General features: G+C 41.0%; 3 protein-coding genes across 6 annotated transcripts in view; 2 read left to right on the top strand and 1 right to left on the bottom strand.

The window, feature by feature from the left end:
* Positions 1-3,941: 3,941 nt before the first annotated feature.
* On the top strand, positions 3,942-4,843 carry LOC102794506 (otospiralin). 2 transcript variants are annotated; one of them, XM_035906631.2, is made up of 3 exons: positions 3,942-3,972; positions 4,145-4,209; positions 4,335-4,843. In XM_035906631.2, exons 2-3 carry the CDS (start codon positions 4,146-4,148, stop codon positions 4,553-4,555), a joined length of 285 nt encoding a protein of 94 aa, XP_035762524.1. In that variant the 5' UTR covers positions 3,942-3,972; position 4,145; the 3' UTR covers positions 4,556-4,843. The 2 variants fall into 2 exon arrangements, with proteins under 2 accessions (XP_035762524.1, XP_087686272.1); XM_087830146.1 differs by lacking the exon at positions 3,942-3,972 and having other exon boundaries at positions 4,098-4,209.
* Positions 4,844-11,967: 7,124 nt separating this feature from the next.
* Positions 11,968-17,491, top strand: ecrg4a (ECRG4 augurin precursor a). The gene is made up of 4 exons (XM_006788273.2): positions 11,968-12,205; positions 15,809-15,850; positions 15,975-16,144; positions 16,903-17,491. Exons 1-4 carry the CDS (start codon positions 12,136-12,138, stop codon positions 17,050-17,052), a joined length of 432 nt encoding a protein of 143 aa, XP_006788336.1. The 5' UTR covers positions 11,968-12,135; the 3' UTR covers positions 17,053-17,491.
* Positions 17,492-17,554: 63 nt separating this feature from the next.
* Positions 17,555-18,656, bottom strand: part of uxs1 (UDP-glucuronate decarboxylase 1) — a 39,719-nt gene continuing 38,617 nt past the window's right edge. Inside the window, exon 13 of one of the 3 annotated variants that reach the window (XM_087829589.1) lies at positions 17,555-18,307. In XM_087829589.1, the coding sequence (XP_087685715.1) occupies positions 18,176-18,307 (132 nt within the window). In that variant the 3' untranslated portion in view covers positions 17,555-18,175. The remainder of the gene's footprint in view (positions 18,308-18,656) is intronic. The other 2 variants (XM_006788272.3, XM_006788271.3) reach the window with 2 other exon arrangements.

Genomic DNA, 18,656 nt, shown 5'->3' with positions numbered 1-18,656 from the left:
CTTCACTGGCCACCTGGTTGACCTCTTCAAGATGAAGCCAAAGTTTAATTTGACATTGGTAGACAAGTGATCCAGTGATCTGCTTTCCCACATAGTGCTGTCAACATGCTGGGGGACAACACATGGCAATTTATACTGTAAAGTAAATACACTAGAATATAGAAAGAAACCTCCATAATCATATGACACCCATGAGCAAGCACTTGGCGACAGTAGGAAGTAAAAACTTTTAACAGGAAGAAACCTCCAGCAGAACCAGGCTCAGGGTGGAATCTGCCATGACCAGATGTGGAGAGTGGTGATGCATAAACACAGAGCGTGAAAAGAGATGAGTGAAGAAGAAACCCTCAATTCATTATGGAAAGCCTCAAAGCAGTCAGAGTATATCAGTGTAATGAAATAAGATTTATCAAATCGTAAAAGTGGAGAGGATGTCTGTTTAGCAGAGAAAGAAGTACTCTGTTGGGATAATATGTTACTATGAGATCTTTAAAATATGACAGGTCTGATTACTCAAGATTTTTTATGTGAGGAGAAGGATTTTAAATTCAATTCTGGATTTAAAGGGAGCCAATGAAGAGAAGCCAGTGTGGGAGAAATGTTCTCTCTTTCTAGTCCCTGTCGGTACGCTTGCTGCAGGGGTTTGGATCAGCTGAAGGCTTCTCAGTGGAAATGCTTTAACTAGTTTTTCAACATCAATCTGAGAAGGGATATTTACAGTTTTAAAGATATTGTGCATATTAATGAAAGTAATCTCATGTATGTGTTTATTATTCACAGTGAAGGAAACATCCTGGTCAAAACCAACCAAGATTTCTCACAGTGTTACTGAAGGTCAAGATAGTGTTGTGCAGAGTTCAATAACCTCAGTTTTGTCTGAATGTATTAGTTTAAAATGAGAGATAATCAATGCATTTATTATCATAAAGACGTACGAGTAGGTTAACTTAACTGACTGTATTATCTGGCCTCATATGTAAATATAGTTGGTGAACAACTAAGTATTAATATCGTTCAGTTCAGTACTTAGCCCAAACAATTGTGTTAAATTAAAATATACCTCAGGCATGTATCATTAAAATTGAACTTTTTTGTGTTGACTGTTAAATTCAGATTTTTTTTACAACCTGTAGCACATTTAAATAACAGAAGCTGACCCAAAGTGCTTTAAAGCTGGACACATTTATATTCCAGCTCTCCAAAAACAATAAAAACCCAGTCTCAAAATACATGAAAAACTAAAATGTGTATTTTCTAATGACTCATTATTGAGGAAAGTAAAAGTCCCAATGATTTAGCATTAAAATGTGTTGAGAATTTGCAGTTTAATGATGATCCATTGGCTCATCAGCCCTGCACATAACTGTGATTATAAACATTATTCCTTTCAATCAAATTCAGCCTATTTAAACCCCCCAAAATGTCAAAAAGTTTTCACGTAAACAGAAACCTTAAAATACTTTGCAGCATAACAAAAAGTTTTTTAAAGAGATAAGCTATGGTGTTTTGCCAGGAGAGCAGGCAGTGTGAACCAACTCAATCTGTCCAGATTCCAACAAGGAGAAAGATTTCTCTTATCAAAAGCTAGAGCTCAAAATGGTCCTGGATAAACACCACAGTTGTTACCACCTGGTTAAAAACTGGAAATAAAAATGAGAAGTGACACAAGGGTATGTTGGTGCGGTAAAGGTTTGCAGTTCTTATACTATGGAGTGATAGTGTGGAGTAATGAATGCTGGGTAATACAAAAAGACAAATGAGACAGCTGTGAGAGAAAAAAGTAGGTCTTTTACACTTTTGGAAGCACAGATGTTGCAGGTAGGAAAACAGATTAATCCAGTGTTAAAAATGATATAAGAAATATTTAAAAAGCGGATGAGTGATGCTGTCAGAGTTTCAAAATTAAGAAAAACCTGCTTGGAGTCATTTTTTACAATTCAGAAATGAAAAATGATACATGGGAATCTGTTCAATTGTTCAACACTTCTTCCTGTGTACCCAAAGAAAAGGCTACAAAATCATTTCTATAGACCAGGGTGTTCACAACACAACACAACACAACAAAGTAGTGGGCAAAGTTCACAAGAGAGCTGAGACTGTCAGAGGTGAGAAAGAACCCAAGGGCAACCCACAAAACACCTGTGGCTAAAATCATTGTCCGTGCCTCCACTGTAACAGAAACAGTGGATAAGAACATGCGACATGACTCATCTGTATTTTTGCTGGGTCTTTACCATATAAAGCACCTTGAGGTGACTGTTGTTGTGATTTGATGCTATATAAATAAAATGTAATCGAACTGAATCTGGTTGGATTCTGATTATATTGCCATATAAAAGTTGCTGAGCAATTATGTCATCCTGCAGCAGCAACTATGTCACTATTTGTGGGGAAATTTCTGTTTAAAAAATCTCTGATTTTGCCGTTATTCTGAATATAATTAGTTGATGTAAATTTCTGTGTAAGACAGCACGGCAGTACAGTGGATAGCACTGTTGCCCTACAGCAAGAAGGTCCTGGGTTACAAGCCGCCATCTAGCTGGCTTATTTCTGTGTGGAGTTTGCATGTTTGCCTCGTGTCTGCATGCTTCCTCCCACAGTCCAAAGACATGCAGTTAGCGAGGTTAGGGAAGCTGGAGTGATGGATGGATGGCAGCAGGTTCACAGTTTCTGTCTTTTATCATAGTTAACGAGACAGCATCCCAATCAGATTACATGCAATTGCCAGCTCGGCTGCATGCAGCTCCTATTGTTGATTTTGTGTCATCTTGATTCACCAAAGTTGTTTTAAAGATGCCGACTGACTTCAAGTCTTCAAACTCGTCTTTGTCTTCCAAGCAATTATTTTAAAAGCAATGAGACTGCAAACTTGTTGCACGTGTTCACAATAATTTTATAATCCAACCAAGTGTGACTGTAGAAAAAAAGCTTTATTAAAAGTTGCTTATAATAAAGCTTCAGTTTCTAACAGAAATTTAATTAAGCTTTTGGTAATTACAATTTACCGCTCCGCTCGCTGTCAGTCCCTCCTCTTTTGGCCAGGATGCTCTTTAAAGGCCTTTTTATTATTTTATTTTTTATTTTTTTAATTTAGTGGTGTTTCCGTGGTTAAACAAAGGTTAGATAAAACCATTATTCATTCAGGCTTTCATCCTTTGGGGATTAACTGAGCCTGTTTAAAAAGTAAAACTACATGTCTGAGGTACCTTTAAAGATTTAAGTCTTCAGCTGGAGCCGGGGGCAGAAAGGAGAGGTGCAGGGAAGTCAGAAAGTTTCGAGAGCTATTGTTTGTTTTGGTCTTTTCACCGGATTTGCTCTCAGTAAGTCAATAACATTCACTCATCCTCTAAAGATCACTTGAAGTTTTGTGCAGCGTCTTCTCTATCAGAGCGCTGCTCCTCTGATCAGCGTGGAGTCAGTTATGAATGAATGAAGCAGATTTCACAGGGGAGAAGACTTGAGGGTGCAAAACCTGCCAACTGACTTTATGCCCTTTGGCTCAATGCTGGTGTAGACTGTCTGAATAGCAGGTGTGAAAACCGCCTGGTATGTGTGTGTGTCTTTTTTTTTAATGGCCTTTCATTCCTCTCCTCTCGCTGCTTTTCTCACTTCTTTTTGACTTGAAAGAAAATCAAGGCCACAGATGTCACACTTAACTGCTGATGGTTGTGACAGTCTGGTTATATTAGAGTCATTCATTCTTTAATCGGCTCCATCAGATATTAGAACATCCTCATCTAAATCTATAATTACTAATGTTTTCTTGACATTCCCGTTTACACAGGAATCTTTTACCCATCTGACATTAGAAGATTTTGGCAAAGGACCATAAGAGGTAAGAAGGGAGGCAAAATGTGAAAAACAAACATGTCCGCCTTTTTCTCACCTTTAAACCGAGATGCAGTCATCGTGCTGAGATCAGTCTGAGGAAGGACAGAGGACAGGACTAAAACTGAATCCCCTGCTGGTCAGGTAAGACAACATGGATCCACACGTGATAACATTTCTCTTCTTTATAGACACGTGCAGTCGGCTGAAATGTGAATATTTTTTAAACAATATGCAATAATCCCGTGGAAATTGTACCTGCTTTTGAGATGGCATTCATGAGACGTCTTTTGTGTTTTGTCTCTTCGTCTCTCAGCATGCATGCTCCGTACGTGTCAGCGCTGCTCTTTCTTCTGCTGCTGAGCTTCCTGCCTCCTGCAGGTATGTCTGCAGCTCGTATAAGGCATTACACATTAGTGGACCTGCTATTGTGACTCGTAGATATTCTGAGATGAGAGACAAGGTGTGAAATGTGCACTCACACTGCCGTCTGTGTCTGCTTTCAGAGGGGAGCGAGGCGGCTGGCAGGAGGGAGGAGAGGGAGAAGCGAAGCGTGCCGTACTGGGGCCTGTGGTCGTCTGACTTTTTCGGATGGATGGAGGAGCTGCGAGCCCAGGCGGCCGATAATGGGATGCTGGACTTGGCTCGCACCTTCTGGGCTCACTTCCCCATCAGCAGCGAGCTGGGCTATGACAGTCCCGAGCCCGAGACTGAGGCTGAGGAGTGAGATGAAGGGTACAGATGGAAAACTGAAAGATGTTAGTACAGGAAGAAGTTACCTGTATTACCTGTTTAGATGTTTACTAGAAAAAAATCATCACATATGATGATAATCATTGTTATTAGAGTTTTTTACATGCTTTAAACATTGCAAAAAAAACAAAACAATGTCAGTGTGCATTTTATCTAAACATGTTTACAGCAGGGAGATGTAATGTGGGATTATATAAGTAGATACAAACTTGGGGCATCTTACTTTAGCTTCTTTACTCTGTCTGTATTACACTGGCACATGGTCGAGGTGATCCCACCTCTTGCTCACTGACAGCTGGGATACGCTGCAGTCATTAAAAATAAAGCACAAAGAGTGAAATAAATTTAGAGCAAGTTGCAGCAGGACAGCTTTGTTTGTGCTTCCTTCTCTTCCCATTTGTGCCGTGGAGTAAATCACTCAAACTGCATGACTGTATGTAAAGTACCTGAAAACCAAATCACTCCAATAACATCACATTAACAGTCACAGGATGATGATGAATGAGCACTTTTACTTTTTGCTGGTTTGAGTATATTTTGTACGTGCTGACAGTTTAGCTCAGTAAATGCAAAAACACAGTGAAAGGCGGAGACTGCTGACTGTGCAGTTGCTTCAGTCCAACAGAGCACCTCTGGGGTGTCGTGGAACAGGAGACTCACACTGTGGAAGTGTAAGGATGCGACACTGTCATGAGATCGAAGTCTCCGAGGAATGTTTGCAGCACCTCGCTCTGTTTTGAATCTGTGCCATGAAGAATCATGAAGGCAAAATGGATGCAAGTCCTGCGAAAACCTAAATATACTCCATAATTCAGTAGCTTGCAGAAGCAGCTTTAGCAACAGTAATTTGAAGTAATTATTTCCTGTGTGAGTTTATCAGTCTCTCACATTGCTGAGGAATTTTGGCCCAGTTTTCTTTAAAAGGTTCATTGAGGTTTGCAGGCATTCATTTATCCACAGCTCTGCTAAGTCCTACCGCAGCACATCAGTCATGTAGAAGTCTGTGCTTTGACTTGGCCATTGAAACATGTTGATCCTTTTCTTTTTCTGCCATTCTTTTGTAGATTTGCTCCTGTGCCTGGGATCATTTTCCTGTTGCATGAACCCGTTTCAGCCAAGCTTTAGCTGTTAAACAAATTCATTCACATTTGACTCTAGAATACTTTGAGTACAGAGGGATTCATGGTTGAGTCAATGACTGCAAGGTGCCCAGGTCATGTGCCTGCAAAACATGTAACAATCACCACAGTAACCACCGCTGTGGTACCAAATTCAGCAGGCTCTTCGAAACAAGCCATACTTGTTCAATCTGTTTCTAATTGCACTGTCTGAACTTCACTCTAGCTGAGACCTGTAGAGTCTGACACGTCGCTCTCGCTTCTCTGCTTTAAGATCATTGCTCATGTTTTTCCTCTTTGGTGTTGTGTTCATGCACACCTGAAGGCTCACAACCAACAAACTGCCAGAACCTCTGCTTTTACAGAGACACTCACACTCACTGATGGTACATGAATCAAGCACATTTGTCAGGCAGCACCTGGCTGATATTTACCACTCATAATTCCCATGGAAATAGGAAGGGTTTACTTAATTTTTTCAACAGCGGATCTTCATTTTAGCTTTGGTTTTTTTTTTAGATAAATAGTGATGTGATGTAATATGGCACGCTTTGTGGTTGATCTGAGGTTGTATTTGGCTCTCGGAGGAGGCGGACGCACTTTTTCTCCTCTCCCTTATCTTCCCTGCTTATGTCCTTGTCTAGTCTCGTGGTTTTTATTACTTTTCCCTGGAACATTCTCTCACAGTCTGTTCTCTAAAAGAGGAATTATGGATTGGATCAACTGGTCCCTAAATGCAATTGACAGCCCTTTCTCAACGAGAAGTTTGGGCTTGGGTGAGCCTGAGTGCTGAAGATATCTACCTATTCGGAACCATGGTAACAGGGTTCTGGCTGATCGGAGCTGGCTTGGCCCTGACTTATCGAAGAATTAAGAAAGCGGAACCGGCTGTTCAAACCCCCACAAGGCTGCCCGCTGGGATTGGAACGATGGGAGAGGCGTGAGTTTCTCAAAATGGGCTCATTGAGTCAGCACGGATAAGATCTTGGAGAGGCTACGGTTGCCGTGAATACTCGGAATAAGATCTCTGACTGCAGACTGGATACATCTCGGAAGGGCTAGCCCGGAATAACATCTCTGGGCGCAAAATTGGATGACATCTCGGGGAGGCACACTGCCGTGAGTTCTCAGAAATTGGCTCCTTGAGCACAAGAAATGACAACATCACAGAACGCAAGTATGGCGAAGCTCGCGGCTCTCCAACGGGAGATTGAGAGACCAGTGTTGGACTGTAGAACTGCTTTGAAATTCATATGAGCTGTTCGCACTAAAGTAAAAAATACCATCACTTCATGCGGATACCCTCTCGGCGCCAGCTGCAAGGCCGGAGCTGAACAAAACTCCCTGATAACGACTGTTTAGTCTGTTCCTTCCCATTCCATGCAAGGCCACCTGGGTTGGCTGGAAGACTGTTTACTTAGCCTGGCAGGGCGAAGGACACTGTCTCAGCTGAACTCTGGACACACACACACATACATATACTGATACTGATAAGCACTCACCGACGCATCACCCTCCCTACCCCGGATCCAACGCCACCTCCAACGCTTACCTCCCCTCTGATGTGGACATCGGGTCAGTTGGAGGCGCAGTCGAAAGATTGCAGCGGTCCCAGATCAGATGTACACACTGGAACTCTTTCCCATGTTGCTTGTCTGTGTTTATTGTGCTATGGTGTGTTGATATCTGTGCATTCCTGTATCATCCCTTTGTGTTACACATTTCGATGTTTTTTTTCCCTCGCTACCTAGCCTGACCTGTCTCCCCAATGTGACGTTTGTATTGTATGTACGGTCGGCAAGGTCTGTCATCTCGGTTGTGGGCAAAAGACCTACAACTGACAAATAAAGGCTATCTCATCATCATCATCATAAGAGAGAGAATCTTACAAATGGATATATAAAATTAAAAAAATAAGGAAAAGCATTATAGCACTTTCAGGGGGTCAAATAAAGGTAAAGCTTTCTCTAAAATAAGGTGTGTTTTGTATAAAAGGGACTTTCAGTTTAGTCTGATATTTACTTTGGCACCTCTTTTTTCCCCAGTGTTTGTGTTACCTTTGAGAGACATTTTGGATGTCTGTGTCAGACTCGGGTCATAACACACAGACTGTCAAATCAAGTGTGAGAAGGGGTGAGGAGGGAGCAAAGACAAGTGCGGAGGGCAAGAGTGAAGGACCGATAAGAGGAAATTGTGTTTCAGTCCAAAGTTCAGTGTATTTTTCAGATCTTATGATGCTCCTGCTCCTAATTTCCTGAACTACCAGCTGGCACTTTGGCATATACAGTATGAGAGGATTACCTCTTTGACTTTATCCTTTCCCAGTTATGCTCTGATACAGAGATGCTCATTTCAAGGTTCTGTGAGCAAATGCAAGTTTTGTGTCAAGTTTTTTTTTGAAAGCTTTGTGTCTGAATTGGAGTCCCTGTGGCAGTCATATCCCAAACCTTTGCTGTTCTTTAACTGGGCAGGATCAAACAGATGCCAGATGAAGGTTTCGTGGCTGTGAAGTTCTTCATTATGTCAGAAACATAATTTCAGCCCTTTATCTTTTTCCACGTTTTTTCCCATTCTCCTCCCTTGTTCCAGTGTGTCAGAGTTACAGTGGTCCACAGAGCAAAATATAACACAAAGGCTCTAAAATAGGTTTCAAACATAAGGCCCGAGGGCCTGAATCAAGTCGAATCTGGCCCACTGGACTTGTGAAGGGGTGTGTAGATTTAAAAAAATTTTGTGCATTTTCATAGGTTTTAGAGCTTTTCCTATTGTAATTAACTAACAGATTAACAATTAAATGACAGATTGCACAATTAATAAATCTACAGTTCACACAAAACACTTTCATAATTACAGGACAGTCTGTGCAACAACTATGTAAACATTTTCTGCAGGATTCTCTCCTTCTCAGCCCTTCATATCTCACAGTCTTACTGCCTTTACTGTGAACACTTTGTGCAGAGTTTAAAACTGTAACTGTTTCACATTTTTCTCAGAGATGAGGTGCTTTCAGACAAAACTATTTTGAAGCTCAGGTACAGAAAGAACTTCACATGCATCTTTATTTGATTTTGTTTTCCATCCTGCCCAAGGACTCGGTGCATGAAGTGATTAAGATAGACTCCTGTGCAATCATTTCTATAGACAAGCCGCAATTGAGAGTGGAGGCATTTCTCTTTCACCGAGGTTCACAGCATCCAGCTATCCACCCAGCCGGTCAAGATCAGAAGGAACAACTTCTTTCTCTTTTTTTTGTTGATCTGATCAGCAAAGAGCTGAATTGTGTCTGTGTGTGAAGAGCACACAGCTGCAGCAGTGCTGGTTTTATAAAGCCACTTCTGTAAGAGCTTGAGTGAAGAAAATACAAAAAACCTTTCTGAACATATTCATACTCACGCTTTTCCTCCATTTTAATAATTTTTTGACCTTCCGTATCGCGCCTCTTTCTGTCTTTTGTTTACTTGAGTCTTATCCGTTCTTTTCAAACCTCACGGTGAAAGCTGCACAGTCATCAGCCAGCTTCTGGTTTCCTGCATTCCAGCTCTACCCCTGAGAGACGCGAAGGCTGCTTGTTGTTCCAAACCAAACACAGTCCCACACACGTTCATTATATGACAAACTGAAGCCAAGTCAAATTTGAATTTCTAAATAAATCTTCTAAAAGTGTTTGTTTGTTTTCATTCTGGTGACAAACACAGTGACAACTGCCACGAGTTACTCATCTGAGACTTTTTAATTTCTATTAATCACACTCTTCTCCTTACACATGAAAGTTTGAATGCATAGGAGATGAACGGCTTCATTGTAAACACTTATTCTAACTGCTGTGATGACTATCACCAGCTTCTATTAGTAAATAAGTGTTAATCATTAGCTGCACACTGTGCTGCCATTCAGGGTTACTGCAGACTATAAATGCAGACCTCTGTGAACAGGCTGGCAGGTCACCTCCCACTGAAAACAAGCTTTAACGTCATTTTACTTTTATACACGCAGTTTTCTGGGCTGCACATCCTTACAATACACAGTTTACATGCACTCATGGTCATGGATGTCATGGCAATTTTAGACTTTAAATAATGTCTTTGAGCTGTTTTCAAGCTTTTTCTGAGGACTAGAAAGAAAGAAAAAAAGAATTTGGTGCATAATTTTGGATTTTCTATAATTCACACACTCCCACTAATATTTGGTTAAATTTCCTTCAGCACCTTGACCAGATGCTTTTGGTATCCATCAAGAAGCTTCTGACATAATCCTGGCTGGATGTTGGAACTCTTTTCTTGTGTGAGTCGATTTTAATTGTTTGGTTTCCTCGCATGGTCCCATCTTTTAAGTGTATTGTACAATTTTTGGAGCAATTCAATTTTATTTATACAGCGCCAAATCACAACAACAGTCACCTCAAGGCACTTTATATTATAAGGTAGACCCTACAATAATACATACAGAGAAACACCCAACAATCATATGACCCCCTGTGACCAAGCACTTTGGTGACAGTGGGAAGGAAAAACTCCCTTTTAACAGGAAGAAACCTCCAGCAGAACCAGGCTCAGGGAGGGGCAGGGCCATCTGCTGCGACCGGTTGGGGTGAGAGAAGGAAGACAGGATAAGAGAATTGAATTGAGTTTCTTCAAGACCTTTGCAAAGTGGTGACACATCTGTACCATGGGACCTTCCTACCTTGTGTAAATCTAAAATTCTCCTTCTTACATTTGCACTGAGTTCTTCGGACTTTCCTGTTTTTCGAGTTTTGATCAATGTGTCCTTTTTATGCTGGCAAAGACAAACTATCAGTTGTAGTCCATCATGACCACAAACAAAAAGTTAATAGGCCTTGGACACCATTTATTAAAAGATTTGAGCTCACGTATACACGAGCCTTGACCCTGTGTTCAGTTAGAAAAATATCCCAAATAACATGCTCACTCAGTTCTTATTTCTTAAAGTCATTAAAGATGTCTGCTGTACAATCATTCCACCTTGGAAAATGAACCGTTCAAAGAAGTAATTAAAAGCCCCCAAACTACCATGACTTTCATGCCAGTGATGAGTTGACACAAACATCTGACCACAACTGTAAATCTGCTGTGTGGAGCACGGAGGCAGCAGCAGAAACAGTAATGTGCATGTTCAATCAGCCACCTGACAAACACAAAAGCTAAAAAACCTATATTTCAACCACTCCAGGTAATACACACAACAACAGATGAAATAAAGCCCCTGAGGTAGGCGAATAACAACAGTGACTCCAGCAGCTGAAGGTTTTTAAAGACTCCATATTTTTATTCTTGGACTTTACAGAGAAGCTTTGCGGGATCCAGACTACAAATCCATCATATTTGCCTTATACTGAGGCTTGGCACAGCCAACTTTAGCTTTAGGTAACCGTCTCCTGATTGGTTACCTTTTTCAATCTGAAGTTTTGAATAACAGGTGAGCGGGGCTTCTGTACTCAGACTTCTGTATCAGAGATTACTCCCACATTGAATTGCGGAAAAACTGTCTGAAAGGCAGAACTACAACTTCTTTAAGAGGAGAAATCCAGAATTTATTGTATATAGAATTAAATAGAATTCATTAACATGCAAATATGTTTCACATCAAAAAGGTTTTATAGAGTAAGATACCGCTTGGCTGAAAGGTGCCAGTATATGTGTAAACTGATTAGATGTAATGTGGCTGTATTGAAAGTCTCCACTTTCAGCTGGTGAATTTAAAATATGGAAGAGAGAAGATAATTCAAGCTGCAGCCACTCAGTCATTTCACCTTCTCTTCAGCTGAATGTTGCTTTTTATACATTCTTCAGACTCGCAGCGTCGCTCTGTCCCTCAGGCAGTTGCAAAAGATTTGAAGGTTTACACAAGAGCAAAGAGATTCTCGCTGCTGGTCACAGACTTGTTGCTGAAATAAAACTCAAGCAGCTCTCTCCACTTTCTGGCTTCCTGCTCAGGTATTTTAGTGCATTTTTGGAGGGAAATTGCTGCTAGAAATATGCATAAAAATGCAGAAAGATTTAAAGCTGCACAGTTTGAATCCCTTTAGAAAGTGTATCAACATTTCTTGTTAAATTAAAACATATTGGTGCAGCTGAAGTTAACCAACTTCACTTTGCAAAGGCTCAAAATCTGGAATGTTTTTTTCCACAGAATAAACCCACATGACAAACTGCATTCCCACAAACCCCGCTGCTCACACACTGTACGAGCTGGAGATGGAAAAGTATCTGGTACACACATGAAAATTCACTTAAGGGGGAGAAAAAAAACCCTCCCAGGTGCAGTCGTGTTTCTGAAGGCAAGGAGGTGAAACCATTCCACTGCCACAGGCCAGTTTCCACTTGGAAAGTTGGGGTCTCCGCCCATTCTTATGGTTGTGCAAATGCTTTTGCACAGTTGCTGCCTTTAAGGAAATCTGGAAAGAGTGAGTGGGTACAACATGGCATCCCAGCATTTCTATTTGAGGGTAATGGGGTTGGCTGTACTCCTGACATTATTAGCTCTTAGAGGTAAGCAAAAGCTTTTGTTTTTCTTTGGCTTCTTCTAAGTTTACATCTTTTACTGACTCGAGTGTTTCCAATACCATTAGGTCTTATTTCTGCAGCTGCTTTTTTTCTTTTTAACTGCACTGGCACTAGTTAAAAAGATGCACTTCTTTACATTTGTTAAGAAAAAAGGATCAGACTTAGGTGTTTTACTATATTCCACAAACTTAAAGTGCAATTGATCCCTTCTGAAATGCATTTTAGAAACCTGCAAAGTCGTCTTTGTTTTCAGTTCATTCTATTTTGTAAGAAGGTTCCACAGAATTTAAAGTCACTTTAAATGAAAAATCCATATGAGCAAACTCACATCTGCTTCACATCTGCTTCACATCTGCTCCAATAATCTTCTGTTGAAACGCCTGCAAACACATGGCTCATAAAGAGCTTTTCTTTAAATAAAATAAGAGTAAAACAATCCCTGCATGTTTGAATCTGAAAAGGATCTGTTTTAAAATTAAAGTTTGTTCAAGTATGAGGAATAAGACAAAGTTAACTAATACACAGTGATCTAACAAGATATCCAACACTTAAATGGCCCTAACTATGATATGAAACAGAAATGTGAAGGTAAATAGTTGAGGAAAACACTATTAAAGTCATTCTGAAAAAAAGGGAATGTGCTTCTGCTTCTGCTTATTTATGGTTTCCTTCAAACTTCATGGTCTGAAGCACCAGCCTGCAAACCATGTGGTTTCTACAGCAAACGATGTTTCCGGACATGCATCACGCATAGTTTTAGGACTGATGGGTTTTAGCATCCTGCTGTACAGCCACCGTGCCCTGGTATCGCACTATCAGACTTTAAAAACGGATCAAAATATTCAACAGATAGCTTTGCTTACAGAGGCTCATGCAAGCAGCTCTGTGAGGTTGCTAGGTACAGTGCAATGCTAATTTTTTCATGCTAAAATACACTTCATTCACAGATCACACGGTTGCTGCAGATTTGTCAGGTGTGCATCCATGACAGGAATCACCTGTTCCGGCACACTCCAAAGTGCTCTGTTGGATTAAGGTCTGGTGACTGTGGAGGTCATTTGAGTACAGTGAACTCATTCCCATGTTCAAGAAACCAGTTCGAGATTGTCAGCAAGGCATATTTTAATCAGACCACCCCAGTGTCACAGCAGAAACAGACTCGTGAGACCAGGAAACATTTTTTCAGTCTTCCATTGTCTAGTCTTGATGAGCCTGTACAAACTGTAGCCACAGTTTCCTGTTTGAAGTAAGCTTTTACTGCTGTACACCATCTGCTTCAAGGTTCAACAGCATTCAGAGACGCTCTCAGTCATGCCTTTGTTGTAATTAGTGGTTATTTTAGTTACCATTATATTCCTACCAAGTTGAAGCAGTTTGCCCATTCCTCTGTGAGAATGAATCACAGTTTATCATGTTAGCATGATAATATTTGCAAGGCAAAAAGGTTAAACCAAGGATGAAGTTGCTGTCAGGACTCTTGTAGGTACTCAAACAACCAAAGCTGGATTTTGATTATTTGATTAGTTGCTGGAACTACAGAGTAGGTCAGTAAATGAGCAAAGCCAGTAGGATAAATCATCTAGGGACCTTGAACGTTTGTGTAAAATGTCACAGCAGCAAGACCAACAGTTGATGACATGTTTTCATGTTTTGTGATGAAATGACATCATCACGGAAAAAAAATCTCAGAAAAACACTTAAATACATATTTTCATAGTTCAAATTTGTCTTCTAGAAGGTTCAAACGTCAGCAGATTGACGCACTATTACAGATGTCAGGAAGTGGACACATTTCTAATGATGATGGTTAGAGAAAAGAATAATTACCTACACTACTGCAGAGCTGTGGAAAGAATGACTAATAATGACTAATAGTACATTATGAAGGCCAAGCTGCTGCAGTACTGAGAACATTCTGAATAAATCTACTTCTCTCCAACTTTATCTCGAATTATGCCACTGAAATGCCTGTGCGGCTGTATTTCTGTGCATCTTCCGGTGTTGAGCTCAGTTTTCTGTTTAAATGTTCCGAAACAAACAAAAGACTAAGTTACAGAAACATCACCCACATGCACGGGGCTCAATAAAGTGCAGTAAAATGTCATCTGACTAGATTGGTTTGGTGAACTCTTGGACACGAGTGCTCCAAACATTGGGTCAACAGTGTGCCAGAAGAGCTCTAGGAAGTGACCGCAGCACATTTATTTACATGCAAATTTGCCAGAAGCTGCTTTCTTTGGATGCGAGTTGGCAACTTGCCAGCTGAGTAAGCACAAGTGAAGGGTGTAAAACTACTGATGCCAACCAGAAAAACTGCTGCACTGCAAACAACATAAAGAAATGCGGACAGATGCTCACCAGCCACTTTGTCAGGCACACATGTTCAACTGCTTGCTAACTCAAATATCTAATCAGCCAATCACATTGCAGCAACTCAGTATATTTAAACATGTAGACGCGGTCAAGACGACCTGCTGAAGTTCAAACTGTGCATCACAATGAGGAAGAAAGTGATGTGAGTGACTTTGAATGCGGAGCAGTTGTTAGTGAGATGGATGATCTGATATCCTCGTGTTGGTGTTGTTCCAGGTTCAACATTGCAAGTGACCAATCACATTATTGTGACGTTATTCTTTTGCGCACCAACCCATTCGTGCATTTATGAAATTCCAATGTTGCAAGGACAATATCAATTCTGCTTAGCGTTTATTAAAGGGTTAGGGTCAGGGTTAGGGTCCGTTGATCGGCGGACAAAGGCGGTTTCTCGCAGCTTAAGTACAGTTTTTTGTTTTACGCCGGTTTTTCCCGAAGTCGCAAAAGTATGACATCACAACATTCTGATTGATCACTTGCAATGTTGATCCTGGAACAACCTTTAGTATGATGATCTGGGAACAACACCAACACGAGGATATCAGATCGTGCAGTGAGGGATAGTCTGGTCTAGGTGTTACTGCTGATCAGCATCTGTACGATTTACAGAGAATGAACAAGGAAAAGATACATTATCTAGTTACCAGCAGTTCTCTGCATGAAAATGTCTTGTTGAGGTCAGCGGCCAGAGAATGGCTAGACTGCTTCAAGCTGATAGGAAAGCAACAGCAACAAGTAACCACTTAAAATAACCATGCTCTTCTGTATGTTTGAGTTCACTGCACACAAATGGTCTTTACACTCACCAGATCTCAATTTAATAGAGAATCTTTGGGATGTGGTGGAGCGGGATCATGGCTATGTAGCTGGCAAATTTGCAGCAACTGTGTCATTCGGTCATGTCAAAAAATTAGGAATGTTTTTGAATCTGTGCCATTAAGAATGAAGGCTGTTATAAAGGTTTGGTGAAGTTTGGTGTAGCTAACAAATCATCCGGTGAGTGTGTATAAATGAATAATATTTAGAATTTTGTGAAGATGGCATCAGAAAGAAACAGACACCTTAAACTGACTGGTTAAAATGTGTGGAAGTTTTAAAGATTAATTATATCTGAGTTAGTTGTTTTTATTATTTTATCACCAGTCTAACATACCTGCCACGAAGAAAAGCATTTGTACTGCAGCTCATTATGTCTCTGTTGACTCTCCTTTACAGTATCCAGTGACGGCCACTTACACAAGATCTTGAAGCGAGATGGTAACATCCTTAAACACATACCTAACATTGTCTTTGTGCGGCTGATAGAAAACTCAACAACATTAAGTATTTTTCAAAATACCATGCCTTTCTCCCCACCACCCCCTGTTGTGCCTCCATCCAGTGGCAGGAACTGGTACTGCAGCATCACGGTCCTCAGTTGCAGTTCCTTCTTCCAAAGCCAAAGAGTTCCTGGCAAAACTGAGCAGAACCAAGAGGAACCTTTGGGATCGCAGCAGACCTGACGTACAGCAGTGGATCATGCAGTTTATGTACATGGGATATGATGAGCAGGTGAGTTATGTTTCTTCTGGGAGAGGTCAACTTTAAGACTTACTTTATGTTATAGTAAAATACCATTACAACTATTCAGTAATGTCGGTTTAGGTGAGTAAAACCAAGAGGAACACTTAAAAATAACTGAGAGTAACACAAACACATACACAGAGAGTACAAAAAGCTGAGACCTTTCATTCATGTCATTTGTTTTTAAGACAAATATTTTAAGTTAAACACTGGTCTGATGGCTGAACGATGCTTGAAACATTCCTCAAAAGGCCAAATCATGAACAGATAAGTACAGGTGCAGGGCTGAACACGCGACAACATGAATTTCCTCTCTCTCACGCACAAACAGAAACCCACTTACAGCGCCAGATTCAGCTTTCTTCCAGGTCAGCGGCTCTCGTGTAGAACTCGCCGGGGACCCTAAGGAGCGAAGGGAACGCAGAACAAGGGCAGAAAAAGGAGAGCCGAGTGCACAAAGTAGCTCCCCGCTACCATTTCTGACAGCTGACAGCATGTGTTTCACCCCGCTACAGCAGTATTTCTCCAGCAGCGCCATGTTGACACCTTGTGCTAATGCCATTTGCTGTTGCTTCCTTTAAAAGGCCAAAGCTGTCATAGCATCGGCCTTTTCAGCGTTTGCCTTTCATGCAGGTCTATTTGCCACAGCTATGCCTGCTGACAGTCTTGGTGGTCATCTTATCAGCACCCTGTGCGTCTGTTGGCTTTCTTAACAAGTGACGTCCGTGGTGTTTTTGTCTCACCAGAGGCTGGAGGCCGACATGGCGTACTGGAGGGACCATGCGCGTGCCAACGACCCCGGCCGTCAGCACCACTATGATGAAAACGCTCCCATTGCCCCGCGAGATCCTTCTTCTTACAGACACGGCGCTAATGTTAACTACGACTACTATTAACCACAGACACGCACACATCTGGGTGCATATCAGTCCCATCAGAGTGTGGTACATCAAGCAGCATTCATTCCCAGGAGACTTACCCTTACTCCAACTTTAAATTAGGTGTACTAAAATGAATCATTTGCATTATGAGCAGAGTTATGCACTCACTGCATTGAGAATACAAGCACCAAAGGTTTTGGATCTTTCAGTTAGTCGCCTTCTATCTCTTTAGTCTCACACCTGTTCAAGTACTTCACAGGTATTCTGTCTTTTGTGTAGTGTAGCCCCTTGAAAATCATCCTTTGATCCCCTTCTTTATATATTTCTCATGATAATTTTCTGTCTTTCTACGCACTAATTCTAAAATAATTTTTATTCATAGACATCCACCTGCCCGACAACTACAGCTGGTTTCCTCTCTGCCTTTAGCTGTAAATAAAGATGTAGCTCTGTACTTCTTTGGCTCTGCCATGTTTTTTTTTCTTAAATCCGACTCAACAGTACATGGGTGTCTTTAACCATCAACATCAAATGCAAAGTATTGGAAATATTTTATTAAAATAGCATCTTCACCCGAAATAATTAATCAACAAACACGGAAGATGTTGTGAAAAGCAAATCTGTAACAGTCTTTCTAGAAGGTTTATCCCAGCCCTGCGGTGCGCTGCACGGACAGCCAACAGGGTGCCGGCACGCCACTGATCGAAGGACAAAACATCCAGTGGAAAAAACCAAATTCAGATAGCTTGTTTCTACAGACAAAACACAAAGTAAACACAAAGCACAGATGCACAGTGCAAGCTGTTTGCAGAATTCTCATGTCGGCGATTTAAATAGCAAAAGCATAAATTCACAAAAGAAAGTAGATTGAGGCAAGTTTCTTGCCTTCAGTTTGTTGCTTCTGATTCAGGCTCGTCTGTCACACGAGCTGCAGTAAGGCGGCCTTACTGACACTAAAACTATAGGTCCAGTGCAGGCCAACAGTCTTTGTAAAATACGTTTTAAGAGTAGGATGTCTCTGCTTGTCAATAAAAAAAAAAAGACTCCATTTCCCAGAGTGCAGCAATCAGCAGTGTATTTCACAGAGCTGCACTTTAAGGAGTCTTTACATCTTTGTGTTGAGGTGGAACAGTAAGGCTCAGTTGTGTCTGGGTCTTCCTTTCTTCATGCGGGCAGCTTTAGGTTTGGGGATGTACTGGTTGTTAGCCTGGTGCTCCAGCTCTCTGCTGAAGTACTGAATTGTTTTGTTTAAGCCTTCCTCCAGGGGCACCTGTCAACACAAGACAACACATCAAACGCTGACATACTACCAGGAGGAACAGGAGGTGTTCGACACCTCGGAGTCGAATACCTTTCCTTAACCGATCATTTAGCATCTTACATCACTGACAGTCCGGCTAATACAGGCCCCTGTCATATATGTTCACAGCCTGCCCTTCTCTTTCCGAGTTAAGGTGTTGAATTCATAGGAATAATTGTAAATATTATGAAGTCATGGTGTGACTGGCCTTTGATGTTTTGGATAAATTCATTTATTTTTCCCTCAGGAGGTTAAAGAGGTAACAGTGAGATTGATACTGGATGAGGGAAAAACTAAATATACCTATCATCTATAAGCT

The sequence above is a fragment of the Neolamprologus brichardi genome, chromosome 16 (genome assembly GCF_056152115.1).
Source record: "Neolamprologus brichardi isolate AB-2024 chromosome 16, ASM5615211v1, whole genome shotgun sequence".
Classification (NCBI taxonomy): domain Eukaryota; kingdom Metazoa; phylum Chordata; class Actinopteri; order Cichliformes; family Cichlidae; genus Neolamprologus; species Neolamprologus brichardi.
Note: the sequence above shows the minus strand (reverse complement) of the source record. Positions and strands in the feature narration are given on the sequence as shown.